General features: G+C 39.8%; 1 protein-coding gene across 5 annotated transcripts in view; it reads right to left on the bottom strand.

Annotated features, from left to right (window-relative positions):
• Positions 1 to 14,374, bottom strand: part of diaph2 (diaphanous-related formin 2) — a 421,882-nt gene that overhangs the window by 313,869 nt on the left and 93,639 nt on the right. For all 5 annotated transcript variants that reach the window (XM_084549618.1, XM_084549616.1, XM_084549619.1 and 2 more), the window contains one exon: positions 3,290 to 3,429. In XM_084549618.1, coding sequence (XP_084405744.1) covers positions 3,290 to 3,429 — 140 coding nt within the window. The remainder of the gene's footprint in view (positions 1 to 3,289; positions 3,430 to 14,374) is intronic.

Raw genomic sequence — 14,374 nt, 5'->3', positions numbered from 1 at the left:
TAAACACGGCGGTGCCACATTTAATGGTTGAGGAAAAAGAGGGTTTGACTTTAACATTCTGCTGAAGACTTATCCAAATTGTTTGAAAACAAGCAAAATGTCACACATAGTTTGTCTGGCCTTTTCAACTGTGAGGAAAGTGGAATATAAGAAAGTAACCAGCTGGTGGCTTGACATCAGTATTTCTTCAGTGATGGGTTTGTCCACAGTTCAAATACAGTTCAGTGTAGTAAACTTTGAGGCACAACTAGCGAAGGGAAATAAATAGTAGCACATTATGAACTAATTACCAGTGTAACAATTTTAAAATCCAAAAAGCAAATGTGTTCAAATTCATAATCATTCCCCAAAATATCAATATTTAAAAGAAGCCCAGTTTCTGAGGAGTGAATTAAAAGAAGAATGAATCCTTGCTCTAGCATCTACTTCATGGTTCCTTCCAGCATCTGATAACATACCGTACAAAGGTTACATTAACATAGCGGAGTCAAATGCAGGCTTCACGTGTGTTGTGACCCATAACAATTTAACACATTCATATTAATAAGAAGAACCCGTATCCAAGCTTTAAAAAAAAAAAAAAAAAAATCACTTTCCTCAGGAGAGAAAAGAAAAGAGGAGCAACAATAACACAAGCATGTGACAGGTGTCATTCAACGCTTGTACAGTCTTCCTCAGCGCACATGCCCAGAGGTGGCTCCCTGGATGGACTTGGCTATCCGTGGGAGGTGCCTCCTTCATAGCGCAAGGGTCCCTCTTATGCCGGTCAAAGGTTCAGCCGTTTAAAAACACCCACGGGGCAAGCCCGGCCTCAGTTACACCCCCTTGGCAGCAGTTAGCCTTTCTGAGTGGAAAGGCTAACTTGACTTCCCGCAGCTTAGTGGAGATATTGGTCACTGACTTCACAGCTCTGCAAACACTCTAGGGATCATAACTCAGGCATTCATGATGCTATGTTACATACTATGTGTGAAGTGTGTATTTGTGTTGAGCTCAACACAAACTACACATTTATCCATGGCTTCTTTGTGGATGTGTTAAATATCTTGTAATCCAACTGGTATTTGATGTGAAAGAAGACGGTTGCTATGAATGAAAATTCCAGCTGTGTCCCTTTCCATATATATATATATATATATATATATATACACACACACACAGGTATGTTGAGCCTCTGTTATTGTAGTTAATGTGCATGGTTGTAGGACGAGCATATGACTTGTTCCAAACTGGTTAGTGCAGGGATGCAGCAGTAATGCTGGCGGTACCACACAGATCAAATAAAGGCTGCTCTGGGGCAATGCTGGCAGTACTTTCTCTGTAGGCAGGGTCAACATAAAAATGAATTCCACTTATCCAATGACCATTTAATATGCACCACTCATTGGTTCACATTAAGAAACATCTCCTCAACAGTGGAATGGTAAATAATTTAGAGAATCCGCCGTCACTAAGGGTTCCGTTGCACTAGTGGGACCAAATTAAAATTGAAGATCTCATTTGCAGGACAGAAGGCAGAGAATTTGGGTAACAAGTAGAGACAAGGATGGGAAATCAGTGAGGCTTTGTAATAAATGACTCAAGAGCCAAAGCAAAGCTCATGAGAGAATGGAGGGAGAAAACCTAAAATGAAGCTTTTTATACATATAGTATATACTGTGTACAGCAGCTTCATAACAGATTTAAAAACAGAAAAGTGGACAATTTTAAGTTAATTAGACTGGAGACACTGCAAGTGCTTATTAAGAACTGGGTCTTCCATCTATTAGAGCTTTATGGAGAGAGCAGTTTAAAGTGACACACTCCCAGTGAATATAAGATTGTGCTCTTTTGGTCAGATACACCGTTTTCTTGTTTAAAAGTTTAAACTGTTCTCCTCTCTTGGCTGACTTAGCTGAAATACATGGAGCAGGTCCAATGAAGTTCCTTTACAGAAATCCAATTCGATCTAATAATGTAATAATAAATAGCCTTATATAGCCTTGCTTTTATATAGCGCTTTTCTACCTATTGGTACTCAAAGCGCTTCACAGTCACAGACACATCTACCCATTCGCTCACACAAGCACACACACATTCACACACCAGTGCCACACACTGGGAGCAACTGGGGGTTCAGTGTCTTGCTCAGGGACACTTCGGCATGTGGCACATTCCGGGGATCGAACCGCTAACCTTCTGGTTCGTGGACAACCCGTGCTACCTACCGAACCACAGCCGGGATAATGATGCTCTGAATGATTTAGAAAATGAAATATAAGAGCTAATTTCCTCTTCATAATGTCAAAGAATAGACAAGTTGCCGAGTTAAATGTAATGTAATTTTTTTGTAAATACACATCAAAGGCACTTTTGTACCTCGTAACCTCCTTATTATTCCTATAAAATCATATCCAAACTGTGTTTACGTTAAAACTTATACACAAATGGTTTTACATTGAAATATTAGATTTTTTATGACATTGCTAACCTTGTAAAATTAGAAATAAATCCACTTCAAGCTGTCACGAAAAATAATTCACCTTTTCAGAGTTTATCAAGATTACTGTCACTCCAGGTCCCTGTTCTATGAAAGTGGACAACCCATACTTTTCTTGCTACGTTTTGGAGCTACTCAAATTCTACTAAAAGCTCAATTAAGCACAATTTTCAGTGTCAGTCATTATTGCCAAGGTTTTGGAACAATACTATTGTTGTCTACTCCTGTTGTCTTCTTGTTGTACATCTGTTGTGTCTGCCAGTGGTCTGTTAAAACGTATACTTTCGTATAGCTAATCATGTCACTTCATGGTCCCACACAAAATGCTCTTTCCGTAAGGGCCAGTAAGATCTGGAACAGTCTTCCTCTCTCCATAAGGGAGTGTCCCACATTACAAACCTTCAAAACTAACCTCAAGCAGTGGTTGAAAGCAAACCAGTATTGTAACCATTGACTTTTATCTTCTTGGTAATGTACTGTCTTGTGATGTGATCTTATTGTGATCTATTGTCCTGTCCTATGTCTTATCATGTTTTTGTGCTACCTGCCTAAGGACTGCGGATGCAAATTAGCATTGTTGTTACAATCCAGAATATTTATGTCTATTGCTGTCTGAATGGATGTTCATTAATGTGCACTGTCCCTATCAAATAAATAAAGAAATAAACACTGACAGTTCTTCTGGCTGTGAGAAAACAGTTTCATTTGATCTTCATAAACCTCCTGTCTCTTATCCAAAAAGTTGTGGTAATTTAAAATATTTGAAAATGTCCCCAGCTTTAGTTAGTGAAAAATGCTTAATTTACTGACCTGACAGGATTACTAGTGAGAGACACCCTGAGGGATTCCAGGCAATTGAGCAGCTTTTCTTCTGTGATCCCGGAACGCAGTTCATGGACATATTCTTGGGATGAAAGTGTACACTCATGCTTGCTGTTCCTTAGTCCACCCTGCAAACACAATATCAATGGGACAATGATTAGATCCTACAGCAAAATCATGTTAAAACAACAACTGAAGGACATGTATGTATGATTTCCATGAACATCTTTCTAAATATGCACAAAAGTTACTGAATAATTACAGGTCTAATGAATCTTCTCAATAACAAAAAAAATGATTCATATTAAGTAGTATAAGTACTGACACTTGTTTTGATTTAAAATTTGGATCCTCACAATGGTGCTTAAGCTGGCATAACTTCTGCTTTTGTGAAAAGAGAATGCGCTGGCCAATTTCTCCCCCTCTCAATCGGCCAAGGCTCTAATGGCGGACTATCCTCACAAAGAGCCAAACACAGGCTCAGCTACACGCTATCTGCGGCAGCTCCTGCTTGAAGTAAATGGATTCTTGTGTAGAATCTCCACAGGGATATGTTGCTACACTGATGCTTACAAAATAACACTACCTATTGGCAGCAATACACACACTCTCAGCTCAACAAGGAAGCACACGTATACACTCTCCAAGGACACGGTCAAGTTAACAATGTATGTAAATGTATCTGAGCTACAGCTTGAATCTAAAGTTACTAACTGATTGAATCTAGTGTGTAGCTGACATCATTACAAAGTAGTAATGCAATCAACAAAAAATCAAAAGTAAAAATGAAAAAGCTGTTTATGCTAATTGATATTTCCAGCATGAACAAATCTGTGCTAATTTATCAATTTCCAGATTCTATTGTTAAAATGACCAGTTAGGGGTATGTCCAGACACCACTGCAGAAAGAGCATCACATATGCCTAAACCAGCTAGTCTAACTCATCGTCACTGTGTTCATCCCCGGACTGCCGGTTCCCCACAAAGTGAGCTGTGCTAATAGGCAGTTTGGGAAGTAATAAGCTAGCTCATTTATCTGGAGAAAAGAGAGGCCTGCTGCTCTTCTGCACTGCGCAGTCAACATGAAAGAACCATTTTTATATATTTATTTTTGCGGGGAAAAACCAGGGGCAGTGTAAGAACAGCACGCCACAAATAATTATGCGCCTTCGTTGTAAGCTGAGCTCATAGCTTGATTGGCTCAACAGTGACACAGAATAAATATTTATTTGATGAAGGATGATATAAAATTACGTTCCTCAAATTGCTCAAGTGATTCCTGTCAAAGTCAATTAGAAAAGGAAAGAGCATCTATTAATGGTGTTCAAGGAGAGAGATTGAATTTCCTCATTCTTCTCGTTACACATAGACACATTTTTTTAGTTCCTGGCATGGCATGCTCTGCTTCTATGCTTCTTTTTAAAATTTCCAAAGTTAACATGAGACTTTCACATAATTGTTTTCCAAACTTTGTTCGATGTTTAAATAAATCCCTTCTCTGTATTTTCTCCGTCTTTCTAAGCTAGATCCATATGAACACTTGTACTATTCATCTTATTCTTAAGCGATGTTGGGTGAATGTGGGGGAGTCGCTGGCTTAGTTTTTATCTGACTGAAGAAAGTTATTAAGCCAGGAGGGAGATAAGAATCCTTCTCATTAGTATCTAGATTTTACAGCTATTATCTACCTTAAGACTCTTTGTTACATATTTCTGCCTAAGAATTTCACATCCTTGTTTTAAGTATTGACTGTCGCTGAACAGCTACACTAAATTAGACGAATGGGAAATTGATAAAAGCAGATAAACATAATGTGAAATGTCAATCTTAAGAGGAGAAAGACAGATACTACAAACACTTAACACAACCCTGAGGTGAAATGTGGGCACTTTGAGTCTGTAAGAGATACATTTCAAGGTTTAACACAGAAGTGTTTCTTTGTCTCTGTTGTACTTATAACCATGACAATTTCACTTTTCTGCTTGTTTAAGTACTTCAGAAAGTCGATTTGCTTTATTCCCTGAGTAGTAGTGCTTAACTTGTCTCTTAGAACCAGGTCTCAGAGAAAAGTTTACTTAATACATGTTTGTCTCCGTTTTGAAAAATGTCCACCTGAATAGTCTGTGAACAGCACCGCTAAAACATTGTGTCTTTTCAACCACATACCATTTTCTCACTAGAAAGGCTTTATAAAACTACAATGCATGTGTCAAAGAGTTACTGACAAAGATGGCTGAAAAAATACTATTACTAACGCTAAATCTGTTCTAAGTATTAATCCAGATAAGATAAAACTGTTACTAAGCTGCAGTAGAGGACTAAGCACCTGAAGGACAAGGGACACTCTTTTGAGAACAACAAATGACATATTATAGTGACAGAAGAAAGATGGTTTGAAAGAGGAATAAAGGTTTATATATAAGCCATTTATGTAAACTTGGAAAATCCCTCTCTGAGTAGGGAGGTGGCCTGAGACATCATTCATCAGCCACTTACAACACAGTCTTAACGTCTTTCATAGGAGAGTTTCTAACTGTTAATGGGCCGTTAGAGTACCACTAATCATGACAAAGAGGATATCACCCAGGTTAATCTGAACATCCCCTGGTGAGTTTTGGATGGCTAACAGACCTCAGTCATGTGAGTTTTAGGTGGGCAACAACCCACCCACGTTCAAAAATAGATCCACCACGCATTTAGAACAGGATGAGTGGTGAAATGTCTTCAAGAAAACTCAAACAGGTCCAGATGCCTTTGTGTTAGTTTTGTTTTAGATATGCCATGATCTGGATGACTGTGAATATACATCTTTGGTAGAGCTACGTCTCAAGGGGTATCAGCCCATTTGGATAATGAATACTTTATCCGCACCCTCCTTCTCAATACAGGATGATTCCTCTTCGAGGCTCTTTCTACTTAGTGTTTTAAAATATTAGACACTTCTATACAGTGTGCCAGCAAAGGGCATCTGTGCTGTATTCAATAGTCTGGTTACTATTCAGACACAGTCTCAGATTCTAGAGGCTACCCCTTTGGGCACCTAACATCTTTTCTGCTTTTATATGGTCAGCTGATATCACATCTAATATAAAATTTAGGTTCTAGCTCTGTTTAATATCTAGCAGCAATAACATACAAGTTAGGACTCTTTCTTTTAAAGAAAACCTTTAAAATGCAAGGGACCTGAACCATTTAGAATAGGACGGTGCATCATTTCTGTCAGATTTAATAATGCCAGGAATGCAGGACCACCGTGCACTCCATGTAAGAGTTAGACAGCAGAGAGGTGAGATGTGCATAATATGAAGTATTAAATCGCTTGTGATTTCACAGAGGCTCAACTTCAGCAGTGTTAGAGCTTCTTGCTGCCCTTGGAAGTTTTGCCAAGGACAGTCAGAACTTAAGCTTAAAATATACAAAAATGTAGGCATCATTGACACAACTTTATCTTTCAACAGTGATACACGGAGGTTTGGAACAGCAGTAATAAATGCTGACACAATGAGTGCAAGAGAATGCTGCTCATTGTATATATATATAAAAAAAAACAAATGTAAAAATGCCGATTATATTACCGCAATTCCATTTTTGGACTTAGCTGATTAGGCGACTGCATTTTCAGAACAGCAGTTCGTCGGTAATGGCCACTGAGAGGCCGATACATCACCCGCTTTTTATTTATCTTCTTACTTCTCAGTAGTTCCCAGCAAGCACACCACTATGTCCAGAAAAGCTTGAGCTCTGGTTTCACCACACGCTCTGACCTCTGGAAACCAAAGACGCTGACCATAAACTGCTTTTTCATGACCCTAGCCCAAATCAATAGAATCCTTTGGGATAATATCAACATTATACCACCATACTAGCAGCAGAGAAACAATCTGAGGAGCGGGAGGGGGGATTACCCGCTGACCACTGGGTAATAGAGTTTTCCCCCGTCAGGCTCACAAAAATGGTCAACCGAAGAAAAAATGGTCTAAAATAGACCCTAGGGATTGGGAACAAGGTAGATGAAGAGATGGGAGAGAAAGATGCTGTGTCCGTAGCTGTTGTAAGACGTGAAAAAAAACAAAGGAAGTACAAGGGTGCGAAAAAGTACGGGATAAATACAAAAAGAAAGAAACCGTATAGGGCAGAAAGGGCAGGGCGGAGAGATAGAACATCAGGAGACACCGCAACCTCAACAGTAGAGGACAGACACAGCCTTTTGACCACAGCCTAGAGCCTCATCTCCTGCCGCTTATTGAATCCCCTATTTGTCGATAACAGTATTTCCTGCCAAAGAAAATAGTGCTGGGAGCAATTACTTCAGTGAGCCTGTCAATTTCATTTTGGGGGGTTAGGGGAGCACTGAGGCTCCTTCCCTCCCTCCCCCCACTATCACCTCTGTCTCCCTCTCTGTATGCCATAGGGAGTGACAGAGTGCCGTGCCTTCTATCGAGGGCAGGGCAGGGAGACAATGCCAAAGCGGCTGCACCTCCACATGTCATCTTCACCTGTAATGAGCCTATAACAAGCTGGCAGCTTCCTCAGTGCCCAGTGCTCAGCACACTCGGGCAGACTGATAGATACATTATTCAGCTTCTTTGTCAGCTTACTGGAAAACCACATAAGCAGTGAGATGCCTGGCCTGGAAGCTACAGCCAGGAGACAGCTTCCAGGCCAGGCATGCTCCTTCCATTCAGTCCACCTAGCTACACACACAATCTTCAAAATAATGTTTTTTCCAACTCTCTGACATTGTTACGTTGTGCAATTAGCAAATTATGCTTCAATGATTCCTTGACCAGTCAACCAAAGCTTTATGTTTGATATATTCAGCTGAACGACATGACATGAGGCGTTATAAGTCTTACTCTAAGAAGAAGCAAAATGCAACAAGCAGCACTGGAGCAGGCCCTCAGAAATAAAAACATCCTTAACTGATTTGATTATTTTAACAATAACGAGATGACACCTGGAGTGACAACATTGCAAAATAAAGCACCTTTAGACAGAGGCTACTCGTCTTTTCTTTGTAACTACTTGTTACTAGCATCAGAATAACTTTGACACTTGGACTCATGCAAAACGACTGCATGGGGGGGCATACTATTAGACACAGAGACATATGTAAACATATAGTAAATTACATCTACTCCATTGTTCTTGGGATTTAATGAATCAGTACAAATTAAGAAACACGGCCCCCGCTCTAGACCCGAAGAAAGTCAGACAAGAAGTTATGGATTACTGAAAAATCTAATTACAGCTTCTTTGTGTGTAATTAATGAAAAGTGTATGAGCACCCTACTGCTCTTTGTAAAAATAATAAAGATAGAATCTAAGCAATTAGTGCATATCAAGCTACATGGTAGCCACGATATAACTTAATTTCCTGTTCATTATGGGTTGATAGATAAGTTGAGAGAAAAGATACCGCAAGAGCGATAATAGGCGGTCTACAGACAGGTAGAACCAAATGCCACACGTCTCCTCCTTTCCCTTATGATACAAACAGGACCTATGAGCAATGCTGTCAACACAAGGAAATTAGGTGTGCGCACAACAATCACAAAGACACCAATGTGAGAGGCGTCATACTGTATAAATGAGCAATCCTGCATTTAACACGGTCTAAAGTTTGGCCTGTGAGTGTGACAGCATTCAACAGTAAAGGTCAACGGGAACATGGATCAGTTGAGATGCTGGTTGGATGGACAATGAGTTTTCCCTAGCCCTACTTAAAGGACAGAGTTCTGCTGCCGGCAGATAAGACATTTCATCTAGCCACCAGGGCGCAGGGCTCCCAGCTCAGTGGGGGATTTCCCACCAGACCATGTGGCCAAGCATTTCATCTCTTTCTCTCATCGTCCATCTACAATTCAAGTCTTTTTACTTCTTCCTTTATTCATTCTTTTTCCCTTTCTGCCTCTCACTCCATCCGTAGTGAGGTGTTTTTGAACCCTGGGTGACAGCTACAAAGAAATATGCGTTTATCTGTACACACCAGGAGCTATTTCTCCCTTTTCTATTTATTTTCTTCCACTATCTTCTGTCTGTTCCGGTCAGAAAACAAAATCTACAGACAGCTTTATTTTCCTACGTCTGGGCAACTACAACTTGCTGATAACACAGACGCAATTAGGCCTACAACATTCTCTCGATAATCAGGCTAGTGGCATTATATCTTGTGTCCAGACAAGACAAGCTCGCTGCAGCGACAGGCTGAGAAGAAACAATAAGGTGTTTGACTGGTTGAAAAATAACACTGCAGGGTTCGCTTTGTAAGAAACCCTGGCCAGTGGCCCAGGCATCATGGTGCTTGTACATTTGTGCGCTGATCCCTAAGGTCTGGCAGGAGAGCCCAACCACAAAAAAAGAGGATATTAAATAATTCCATTTCTTTTTTTTCATGTCAGCACAAAGACACCCACAATAGTTTGTATAGGTAATTCAATTACACAATGAGATGTGCTGCTTCTATATTTGTGTGTGGTGGGACTGTGTATGCATGAACACACTGAAAGGTCAAGAAAAAAAATAATAAATAAATGAGACAGCTCAACCATGGGGTTGAATACATATGAGATTTACTTATTCAGAACTCGGGTTTATACACGGATATGTTTTCATTAAAGTAAAGCCATGTTCTTTAAATGGGTTTTAAACTTTCAAAACAAAACAGAAGGGATCTGGCCTCCTTTCTTTGTCTTAGTTGTGAAGCAGTAATGAGTGAACAACGCTTTAGTGCTCACGGAAAAAGCCTGACATGACTTTTAACATCAACACATTCAAAGGCAGCTACAAACAAAGCACTAAAAGGCATTCCTTCAACCCCATCAGCAATAACTGCATCTGGACAGCTGGATGAACAATTTCATTTTTGTCAGAGGATGCATCTCAAATAATAAAATCTTTCATTACCATGTCCTTGTGAACGGTATGTTTTTCACGATGCAAGAGACAATCTTTGAATGACAAAAGGCATTCTGTGTCATTATCACAACTGTTCAACACAGAAATCCCTAACTGGACTGAGTTATATGGCAGTTTCTTGCAAACCATTTCCTTTTGTCAAATAGCACATATGTTGCAACCTTTTCCCACTTAAACCCCGAAGGCAATGTCATTTCAAGGTTAACCTGTTTGTGATACTTTCACCTTGACCTTTACAAGGCTAACAACAAAAGTGATTGTGTTCACCTCTTTTAAGTGGCTCGCCTCCTTTCTTTCTCTTTCACACTGTTACCTCTGAACCACGCCAGACAATACAAGCTTTGTAGAAATCACATACACACAGAGCAAACATGTCCGTCCTGCTGGCTGTGCCTGAGACGTGAACAAGGTGAGGGCAGACCAATAGACACAGTCAGCAAACTCCCTTGGCTTTAATCCCACTGAAAGTTCACTTGTAATATGCCATCACCACTCTTTCAAATAGTGAGAGAAGGATGCCCACAGTGACTGAATATTCAGTCGAGGCGAGCTGGACAGCCTATTATCCCACATCCACCAAGGGTAAACCACTCATCATCAGTAAAGCAGGGTTAAAATCTAAACCAAAGTCTACTTCTTGGATATGTGAAACTGAAACTCGAAAAACAGCTCATTAAAAGGCTATGCAAATAATGCCAAGCAACTGAACCACTGCAACCTTTCTGAACCGACGAGACTGGAAGATGAAATTTAAACGTCTGCGTAAGAAAAATATCACTGAAACATAATCTTGAACGCTTGAGAAAACCACCCAAAAACTAAGACTGAACTTTGTGGACGGCCAGAAGGGAGGAAATGGATAAAAGCCAACATTCAAATCTGTCAACTGATCAGAGACGGAGGGTGGGGGGCACAATGAGCATGGGAAATGAATGTATAAATAAAATACTGACACATTTAAATCCACACACACTAACACTTGATGGTCAAAAGATATTTTTTGTAAGAACCATTTTATTGTTCAGTACCATTATTAAAATACAGTCCAATCAGTTGGATACGTATTTATTCACAATAACAGTAATATATTATCATTATTTTGAGATTATATTTGAGCGTAGGAAAGAATAATACAAATAACTCCTTGGACAACACTTTATTAATTGAATGGTGTACTGGAAAAGACTTGTGTTTTAATTTTGATAGATTCTGATTAAAGCTCACACAAGTATGCACTTTGAGTTTAAAGTATTGCTACACAAAGTCAAAATATCTGCGTTGTAACACCCAAATAAAGTCAAATTCTGCTGCATATATGCATTCCAGTGTAGGTGTATGTGCTTAATATATACTTAATATAGTTATACGTTTTGTTTCGCATGTGTGTTTTAATTAAATATGAAAGCGTTCAGAATAGTATAAAAGAAAATGTTAAATTAGGAAATTAGTTGCTGACCATTTAAATTACCGTTCCACAGATTTGCTCATGGTTATGTAAACTGATATGATTTTGGAACTCCTGCATGATGCATTAGGTCCAAGAGCCTTAACGGTTGTAACCACTTGGGTCAGAACTTGGGCCTTGCCCTATTGATTTTCTATAGCTCTGCTGTAGCAACTTTTACATCCCAATTCAAGCAACACTTCTGCGCATGGATTTCCTGAAACACACACACAACCACATGCACACAATACAAAATGTACCAACTTACTCAGTTAACTTCTGTTTCTTAATACTAAGTTGTTTTTTTGTGTGTATATTTAACTAAAGGCCACTAACACCACAGGTAATTAATGCCTGACAAGAGGGAATTCTGTAAAGCTTGAATCACAAATTTTCAGCATTTTGTGCGTCTGAGTGTGCTCGTGTGTGAGTTCGTGTGTGCATGTCTATTAATATGGTTCTGCTCGCACAATTGCAAGTGCGTGCTCGTGGACATGTGTTCGCGCATGCATGGGTTATGTTTGTGTGCCGTGCAGAATATTCCCCTAAGCAGTTCTCCCTGTGCTTTGCAGGACTCACGTCTGCACTGAATTTCAATGACACTTCTATACAGATAGGAGCAGATGTCAGCCGGCTCGCTGAAAGTCAGGTGGAAGAGAGTGAGAAAAGTAGAGTGAGGAAAATTGACTACACACTAGCTGCAGAGAGAAGTCGTAAGTTATGCGTTTATTTCCAGCAGTGTGGTACAACTATGATTTAGTAAAGATTTAACTTTAACATGAAAAGCAAGCAACCTCTGAGAACCCATTTAAACTTGGATCTAATCAACGCGCCTTGACTTGTCAGCTAACACTACTGCTACTACCTCTGTCAAGCATGCTTGACCTAGCAGATAGCGACTGAGCTTCAACCTGCAAATGATTTTTTTCAGAAAGCGGTCACATGCTACCAAATAGATTGACACTCAGCTGATCACTTCCAAATTCTGCTTGAAATACATTACGCGTTTATTCAAGGTGTTTATACCTTGCCTTAACAAGCATTTTACCATATCAGAGATAAGAAACTTGGATTCAGACTGAATGTTGATATGAAAGACAATTGGGTATGAAAGACAAATTCAGTGAAATTCCAACAATAAGATCATTACAGTTATGGATTTTTTTTTTCCATCAACTCAACTTAAAAATAAGCCCTTGAACCGACTCACCCACTCTGCTTTCAACATAATAGACTACACTCCAACCACACACCAATCAATTCAAGGTCAGCAGGTGGCTCGATATTGTCCCAAAGCTTCCCCGAAAAAAAAAAAAAAAAAAAAAAAAGACACAGGAGTTTTGTATGTAGATGTCGTGAGAAAGATTTTTTCCAGTTATATAAAAGCGACAAATGGTGCTGGGAAACAAAACAAAAAAAAAAAAACTAGAGAGGCATGAAAAGACATCTTGGCACTTGTTCACTTGTTTCCCCCTTCATGTACTCCCATTGTCATGGCAGAGGAGGTTAACAAGTGAGCCGTTAAGCAGGTAAACTCACACAGGATCTAATTTAGGTTTTCACAGCGGCCTCTGCTGCATTGATTGCAATGTGAAGGCCTAATGAACTCTGTACTCGGTGCTCCTGTTTCCAGCTCTGGGAGTTTGGGTATGAACCCAAGAGCTGCAACTGCTGACTAAAAGTTCGGAGAGGGACTACAAAAAAGGTCTGAAGATGGAGAAACAATGCCGAAACAATGAATAAATGAGCGAGAGTACCGACAGCGGTTTCTTATGTGTGTGCTCCTCCGTCCTTCATTGCCGACCCTCTCCATAAGGGGCTAACCTTGATAAATCATACATAGAGCAAACACACTATGGGGGCAAAAGGTCCACGTTAGTCTGATATTCTTATTTTCTGTGTTGCCATCCCCAGCGAATCAGCTGAATAACAATGCTAGTTCCGAGAATAAACAACACTTCAATTACCTTGTGTTGACTTTAAAAATTCCAAGAGATTATGCATGTAGACAACAGATCATAGCAGTCCTCTCACTGGTTGAACAGAAACCACAACCTGTGTGTTATCTATGGATTCTAGGATGTTCGACTGAGCCTAAAAAGCTAATGAAAAAGGTTTGAAAGTAATTAGTGCAAGATATATTGCATGTTTTGTTTTGTTTTCCTGAATAATGTATACACACAGCTGAAATGGTGCATACATCCAGTTGTATTGCAGATGTGGTGTCTGACGTGGGTCCAATTGATAGTTTTGTCTTATTATGCACTGGGAGCCGCAGCATTATCTCTCACAGGGTTCAGACTTCTATTACCCTCTTTGGGTTTCCCAATATGCCTGAAACTCCACACTACAGATCATCAAATCTCAGCAACCCTTGCAAACAACTATAAAATGGCAGCCGTTTTCATTCAGGCCACTGCTTTTATATGTGCAATGGAAAGAGCAACAAGAGAACTGGCTTTATCTTTTCCTCTTTGATACAACGATGCACCTCCCGCACCCTTCTCACCATAGAGACTGGTCAGTGTCTTTCTTCAGCTACGACGGAGCATATGGCTGCCAGCAATCTGGACAATAGAGCCAGTCTCCTACTGTACCATTCTCATTAACATTTACAGCTTCCTCTACCCATCATCTGACTCTACACCACAAGATCGGACCTTTAAGTGAGTGAACATGTACACTATATTACCAAAAGTATTCGCTCACCT

Source organism: Chelon labrosus (assembly GCF_963514085.1).
Source record: "Chelon labrosus genome assembly, chromosome: 8".
In the NCBI taxonomy this organism is placed as follows: domain Eukaryota; kingdom Metazoa; phylum Chordata; class Actinopteri; order Mugiliformes; family Mugilidae; genus Chelon; species Chelon labrosus.
This window is presented reverse-complemented; position numbering and strand designations above follow the sequence as displayed.